Source organism: Pseudorca crassidens, chromosome 3, assembly GCF_039906515.1.
Source record: "Pseudorca crassidens isolate mPseCra1 chromosome 3, mPseCra1.hap1, whole genome shotgun sequence".
Lineage (NCBI taxonomy): Eukaryota > Metazoa > Chordata > Mammalia > Artiodactyla > Delphinidae > Pseudorca > Pseudorca crassidens.
The window spans coordinates 164,156,100-164,163,751 of record NC_090298.1 but is presented as its reverse complement, the minus strand read 5'-3'; the positions used below and the strand labels follow the sequence as shown (position 1 = coordinate 164,163,751).

The following is a 7,652-nucleotide window of genomic DNA, read 5'->3' as shown; positions in this document are numbered from 1 at the left end:
GTCTTTATCATCATCTGAATCACATCTTAACATAAGCTGAGTGCTTACCATAAATACTCAGTATGCTACACAGTTTACACGTCAGCATTTTATTCACTGGGTGACCTCAGGCAAGTCACATGACCTCTCAGAGCCTCAGTTTCCCTACCGGTAAAACAGAGGTAATGATAGTCCAAGCTCATAGGATTATTGTCAGGATTAAATGAGTTAATACAGATCAAGTGCTTGGAACCGGCTTGACACAGAGTAGGACCATGTCAGTGTTAGCTATTATTATGATGTTCATTTCCTGGCCCCTCTCAAATTCATCCACATAGCAACCCTGGGAGGTAAGATCTACCCTTATCCCATTTTATGGAGGACATACCTAGCAATTCGAGAGGTAGAGCAAGTTGTGCAAGATCACACAGGCAGTAAATAAGTAAATAGTGGGTCCAGGATTTCAACGGAGGCTGACCGACTCCAGACTCACCTGCTTAGTTCTTTTTATTTTTTAATTTATTTTTGGCTGTGTTGGGTCTTCGTTGCTGCGCGCGGGCTTTCTCTGGTTGCAGTGAGCGGGGGCTGCTTTTTGTTGCGGTGCGCGGGCTTCTCATTGCGGTGGCTTCTCTTGTTGCGGTGCGCGGGCTCTAGGGCATGCAGGCTTCAGTAGTTGTGACTCGTGGGCTCTAAGAGCGCAGGCTCAGTAGTAGTAGTTGCTCCGTGGCATGTGGGAGCTTCCTGGACCAGGGATCGAACCTGTGTCCCCTGCATTGGCAGGTGGATTCTCAACCATCGCGCCACCAGGGAAGTCCTGCTTAGTTCTTACATTAGGGTTCTATTGGATACCAAAGAAACAGAACCAGTAGGATATATGTGTTTGTGAGTGTGTCTGTGTATTAAGAGATTTATTTCAGGCATTGGCTCACACGATTGTGGGGGCTGGCAAGGCAAGTCTGAAATCTGTAGGGCAGACCAGCAGGCTGGAAACTCTTGGCCAGGAATTGATGCTTCATCCTCAGGGAAACCTCAGTATTTGCTTTTAAGGCCTTCGGCAGTGAGAGCGCAGAACCCTAACCACTGCACCGCCAGGGAATTCCCTCAGTTTGCTTTTGAAGCCTTTCAACTGATTGGATGAGGTCCACCCACAATACCAATGGTCATCTCCTGTACTTAGAGTCAACTGATTATAGATGTTAACCTAACCACATCTACAAAACACCTTCACAGCAGCACTTAGTGTTTAATTGAATAACTGGGTACAACTGCCTGGCCAAGTCGATGCATACAACTACCCATCACATCTTCTCTTCTTCTCTGAGTTGAGAGCTCAAACCTGTGCTGAGATTTCTGCAGAGGCCACTTTTCCAATAACATTCCAAAGTGCCCAGTGAGTGTCCAGGTCAAAGAATCATAGCCATAAGAAGAGATGTTGAGTTTTTGTTTTTTTCTTTTGTGGGGGGGTTGAACAATTAAAACTTCCTGAACATGACCCAGGCTCGCTCAAGGAAGGGAGAGTTCCCAGCTCTCAGGTTGCCCCTAAACACAAAGACACCCTTCACATGATGTTTTTGGCCCACTCAGGGCTATGTGAAGACCCTTGGAGGCTGCCACATCTGTTAACTCTTAAATTTATAAGTGTGAGGAAATCCACAAGCTCTGAGTTTTTCCCCATGGTGACTCTCCCGCTATCTGTTTATGTAGCTTTTAAAAAAATCAAACTCTCTCCCCTCCACGATTGGTTCAGGAACCCTGCAGTGCTGTGCCTCTGGGCACCCAGCCCAGACTCATCCTCCCAGGTCAGCTGGTGTGTGTCCTAGTCCAGAGTCCTTACTGACACGGTTACCCTGGGGTCGGGGTGGCCAGGGATGGCCGGAATCCCCCTGCTAGACAGCAGGGGAAGGCCATGGCATCTTTCTCAGGAGTTCCAGCCTGCACAAGGGCAGTAGCTACCAGAAGCTTTTTGCCAGGAAGCGGGTGGCTCAGCAGCCCACCATTCAACCAGATGGCTACTCACCCCTTTGACAGCACTTCCTCTAGGCCAGGCCTGTCCTGGGCACTTCACAAATGTTGAATCAACGTCAACTTCAAAGCCCTATGAGGCAGGTACAACTACTACCCCCATTGTACAGATAAGGAAGCTAAAGGCCCTGGAAGGCTCAGTAACCAGCCCAAGATCACACAGCCAGGAAGAGCTGGAACCAAGAATGAAACCGGGCTGTCTGGCTCCAGAGCCAGTGTCACACCGCCCAGACCTCCCAAGCAGTTCTTCCAGGAAACTCTCCCCTTCACAGGGCACCACCACCTACCCACCCCTCTTCCCTTCTCAGGTGGTACCCCTTTCTGAGCCTTCTTACCCCGTCAGCCCTGCCCTTGACCACAGACACCCGAGACTCTCAGAGCCGAAAGGGATCATGTTGCCCACAGATGAGGAAACAGAGGTCTTGAGAGGTGTATGACACGCCCATGTCTCCCCCAAATCATAAAGGTAGTGGGGAGGGGAAAAAGAAGGTGTATTAAAAACAGCCAGGAATATTTACGAAGCGTCGGTTCCAGACACGTTTCTGCCACTAGAGACCCAGCACTGACAAGACCCAGTCCCTGCCCTCGTGGTGGTCGCAGGCTGGGAGAAGGGTGACATTTAGCATGAAAACCAAGGAACAGGGTAATTTCAAATTTCAGTGGCAGGGGTTCTTGAGAATACGGTAAACTGAAAGACTTAAGGAGCTGGACTGAGAAGACCTCTCCAGGGAGATGAACTTTGGTCCCGGGTGCTCACCTCGCTTTACAGGGTACTGTATATAGGTGAGGACAGGGGCAGTACCGGGGCTCCCAAGTGCATTCTACCCACAGCCGGTAGAAGAAGGCGGGTGGATAATTTTAGTCCCAGAAGCAGGGTGGGTGTCTGGGGCAATGAAAGATTAGGTAACTCCCCCGCCCCGAGACTCCTGGCAGGAACTGATTCCCACGCCCTGTGAGATAAGAGCAGGCACGTTTGCTTCTGTTACGGAAGGGGCGGGGCCTTCTCCGACCCCGCCCCTTCCCGGAGCAGCGCGTCGTAACCTATTGACCCAGGCAGGGGGCGGGCTGCGCGGCCGGCCGGGTCGTCAGGAGCAGTAAAGCAAAATCTCTATTGGTTCCCGCGGGGGGTGGGCGGGGCCTCCGTCTCCCGGGGGCGTGCGCCACGGGGAGGCGTTGCCGAGGGCGGAGCGGGAAGGGGCGTGGCCGCGCGCAGGGGGCTGTTGGCGGCGCTGCCCCGCCCCGGATGTTGCGCGTCGCAGCCTGGGCGGCGGCGATTGGTCGAAACTGCGTAGGGGGCGGGGAGGAAGGTTCTGGAGTGGGCTGGCGGGCTCTGGAAGCTTCCGCCGGGCGGGTATATAGACTCCGGGAGCGGGGGGCGGCGGAGCCGGGGGACGGCTACAGCTGGGCGGCGAGCGGCAGGCGCAGGCAATGGGCAAGGACTATTACCAGACGCTGGGCCTGGCCCGCGGTGCGTCGGATGAGGAGATCAAGAGGGCCTACCGTCGCCAGGCGCTGCGTTACCACCCGGACAAGAACAAGGAGCCCGGCGCCGAGGAGAAGTTCAAGGAGATCGCCGAGGCCTACGACGTGCTCAGCGACCCGCGCAAGCGCGAGATCTTCGACCGCTATGGGGAGGAAGGTAGTGTGCGCGCTCGCGGCCGGGGGCGCGGCCCCGTATTTTGACAGGCGGAGAAACCGAGGCACAGCGGCCACGCTGCGGCGTCCCGGGGAGTGGGGGACGCCCCGGCCCCCGGGGGCGAGCAGCCCCCGCCCTCTGGCCACACGGGCCTTCGGTCTCGGATAGGCGGCCGCCCGATGGGAGGAGCAGCCCTGGCTGCGCTGCTCGCCCAGAAGCTTCTAGTATGTCTGGGACTGCCCCTCCCTGGACTCCCGCCTCCGCCCACGGCCCCGATCGGTCCGGGGTGCTGAAGGAGAGGGTTCGGAGGCCTAGCTTGAGTGGTGGCATTGTGGCCCCGCGGGCCCTAGGCTCACCTGGGCGAGGTGCAGGGCGGGGCCTCTGGCTGAGCGCCGGGCACAGCCTGCGTGTAGTGAGCCTGCAAACGAGAGTGACAGTTAATGCCGAGCGACCTCTCGGAGCTCTCCGAGGGTGGAGTGAGGTAATCCCTGTAAAGTGCTTACTTGGCTCCGTGCCGTGCCGGGCACGTAGTCGGCCGTCAAGGTGTATGGAGCAATGGGGCCTGTCTCTGCCCAGCCTCCCCGGGGTAGCTCTCTTCAGGGAAAAAGAAAGCGTTCTTGGTGTCCAGTTGTCCGTTGATGACTCAGGCTGGCTTCTGGGCTTGGTCTTAAGAAATAAGTGACTTTTTATATAAGAATGATGGTAGTAAGTGCCAGGGTGTGAGAATTTGAAAGTCTCCGTTTACAGTTTCACCTTCATCTCTACTCCCCCACACGTCTCTAGCCCTAAAGTATTTAAGAGTAAACATTTAGTGAAAATTGATCCTGGGTTGTGCTTTTTTCATCGGATCTGTTAGTGAATTCTTTGTACTCCTTGTAACATTGCAGGAAGGATGGGTTACTCAGGTGTGAGGATCTGGGTGACCCCAAGAGATATGGCCATCTCAGAGCTTGAGCCTTTCACTACTGTCATGCCACAATGAACTACCTACCTTGGGGAGTAAGGGTTCTGTTTTTGCCGCTGCAAGTGGGAGGTAAAAGCTTGGGGTTCTTCGTTATTCTTCCCAGACAGGCTAAAAAAATCCCTCCCGCAATGACTTCTAAGCTTTTTTCCTTAAGGAAAGCTCCTGGAGAGCTAAGCTCCTAGCCAGCCATCTGATTTCTTCTGCTTTTGCTTTTCAGGCCTAAAGGGCAGTGGCCCCAGTGGCGGGAGCAGCGGTGGTGCTAACGGTACCTCTTTCAGCTACACATTCCATGGAGACCCTCACGCCATGTTTGCTGAGTTCTTCGGTGGCCGAAATCCCTTTGACACCTTTTTTGGGCAGCGCAACGGGGAGGAAGGCATGGACATCGATGACCCATTCTCAGGCTTCCCCATGGGCATGGGTGGCTTCACCAACATGAACTTTGGCCGCTCCCGCCCTGCCCAAGAGCCCACCCGAAGGAAGCAAGATCCCCCTGTCACCCATGACCTCAGGGTATCACTTGAAGAGATCTATAGCGGCTGTACCAAGAAAATGAAAATCTCTCATAAGCGGCTGAACCCTGATGGAAAGAGCATTCGCAACGAAGACAAAATCTTGACCATTGAAGTGAAGCGGGGGTGGAAAGAAGGGACCAAAATCACCTTCCCCAAGGAAGGAGACCAGACCTCCAACAACATTCCAGCCGACATCGTCTTTGTTTTAAAGGACAAGCCACACAATATCTTTAAGAGAGATGGCTCTGATGTCATTTACCCAGCCAGGATCACCCTTCGGGAGGTAAGGCACTAGGCAGGGCAACGTCTGTGGAGGGAGAAAGCTGCTTTTTGACACAGTTCAGTATTTGCTTGACACATATTTCTGAGCTCTTGGTGTGTGCCAGGCTTGGGAGGTGCAGTAGCAACAAGACTTTCCAGGGCTCTGTTTTTCCAGAGCTTCTGTGCTGGTGACCTGGGTGGGTCTGGGGGCGGGGTCTTAGCTACAAAGGCCTCATGGTGCTTACCTTACATTAAACAGCCTCTGGGCAGGATGTGAGCTTCCGAAGCTACTCTCTATCTAACGTTGTCCATTTGTTTTCCAAGGCTCTGTGTGGCTGTACAGTGAATGTCCCAACTCTGGACGGCAGGACCATACCTGTTGTATTCAAAGATGTCATCAGGCCTGGCATGCGGCGAAAAGTTCCTGGAGAAGGACTTCCTCTCCCCAAAATGCCCGAGAAACGTGGAGACCTTATTATTGAGTTTGAAGTGATCTTCCCCGAGAGGATTCCCCAGACGTCAAGAACCGTTCTTGAGCAGGTTCTTCCGATATAGTCAACTGTGTTCCCCAAGGATTGACCAGGGACCTTTCCAGAGCTCAAGGATTTCCAGACTGTTCCACCAGCTGTGGACCCGCGAGAGGGCGGGAGGGCCCAGGGCGGGCTTTCGTACTGCTGAATGTTTTCCAGAGAATATATTACACAATCTTTTAAAGTCGTGCACTAGACTTAAGTGGTTTTTCGAGCGATAGGGTGGCAGGTGGTGGGGACAGCAGGAAAAGGCAGTCCAGTCTGCCCCGCTGGGTCCTGCCGCCCTCCGGGATGGGCCCACACCCTCCTCCCCCAGGCCCTGCCCAGGGGGAGAGGCAGACCCACAGCTGGACTTGATCCCTCTGTAGTCCCTTTGCTTGCAGATGTTAGACGTGGTATGGACCTGCCTTCTTGGTTACCAGGTCTTGTACACTCCTCAGTTTCTGTTGTGTAATCAGTTCATGTTTTATTCTGTATTTGTCTCCCACGTCTTACTCTTCCCCTGAAGAATCGCGTCTTTTCTCTTGCCATCTCAAATTGAGAACCTAGACTATTTTTGCCGAACTGCCTGGCTGGCTCCCACAAGCAATACCTCTCTCTCGTTCCAGCAAGACCAAGGGAGCCGGCCTCCAGTGAGCGAGCAACTTGAGCAGCTGCCTCTCCCTCGAGCGTCTGGGGCCCTGGCCGGAGCAGGGGGTCCTTTCAACCCCTGGCTCCAAGGCTGGGCGCGCTCACTTTCCTTTTCTGTAAGGCAATCTTTTGGCACACCTGGGATTTACCAGTGGCCCAGGTGATTTTTCATTTAACGGACTCTGGACTCTCAAAAGGATCTGATCCTTTTGCATTTTGCACAGCCCTAGGTATAATCCCTTTTGATAAAAGGGTCTTTGCTTCTGATTACAGGAGCACTGTGGAACGTCTGTAAATATGTTTTTATAATTCCGTGTAAAGTTGGTGTGCACTCAAATGAAACCAGTCCACAGCAGCTGCTGCTCTCTGTAAGGGGCCATGATGGAATTCGGAAGGAACCTGGTGGGGGCGGGGGGAGGCATGTAGGAACAAGTATCTGTTCCTTGCAGGCCAGTCTGGTGCTCAGACCTTTAGACTCATTGTAAGTTGCCACTGCCAACACAAGACCAAAGTGTGTGACTTGTCAGTGTGCAGTGTGACAGCATTAAAGACTGATGCTAAACCTCAGGGGAGCGGTCCTGTGACTCTGTTTGAGGGCTCTGCTGACGGGCTGGGGTGGGGTCTGGGCAGCCCTCCAAAGGCGGCCAGGGTGGGTGGGTGGGAGGGAGGGGTGAGCAGAAGGCAGGAGTCCTCTGCAAGGGAGAGAGAAGTCACCCTCCTTGAGCTGGATGTGGTGTGGATAACAGCAACCCACAGGGCTCGATCCAGGCATCCGGAGAGCCCAGTGGACTCAGAGCTTGCTTTCTGTGAAGGTTGGGGCCAAAGTTAAGCAGGTGCCCTCCCAATATTCCAAGGTCTGGTTGCTGGGGCCAAAGGGAGGTGTATGTATCTCCCCCCACTCCTTACTTGCTAGAACAGGCTGGTGTCAGGCAGACCCTGGCCAAACCAGACTAGGATTCCAACCCAGGGCTGGCCCTGCCCTGGTGAAGACCTGTTTCCTGCCCTCCCTTTATCTGCAGGCCACTGAAACTGCTTTTACTTTGCAACTTTTTTTAAGGAACTGGTTTTATTTTAAGGTAAGTAATTACACAGGCGGAAAACAATGTATTGCTATT

General features: G+C 53.8%; 1 protein-coding gene across 2 annotated transcripts; it reads left to right on the top strand.

The window, feature by feature from the left end:
- Positions 1 to 3,331: 3,331 nt before the first annotated feature.
- DNAJB1 (DnaJ heat shock protein family (Hsp40) member B1) lies at positions 3,332 to 7,104 on the top strand. 2 transcript variants are annotated; one of them, XM_067733602.1, is made up of 3 exons: positions 3,332 to 3,640; positions 4,819 to 5,399; positions 5,702 to 7,104. In XM_067733602.1, the coding sequence occupies exons 1-3, from the start codon at positions 3,430 to 3,432 to the stop codon at positions 5,930 to 5,932; spliced, it is 1,023 nt and encodes a 340-aa protein (XP_067589703.1). In that variant the 5' UTR covers positions 3,332 to 3,429; the 3' UTR covers positions 5,933 to 7,104. The 2 variants fall into 2 exon arrangements, with proteins under 2 accessions (XP_067589703.1, XP_067589704.1); XM_067733603.1 differs by lacking the exon at positions 3,332 to 3,640 and adding an exon at positions 3,667 to 4,118.
- Positions 7,105 to 7,652: the final 548 nt, after the last annotated feature.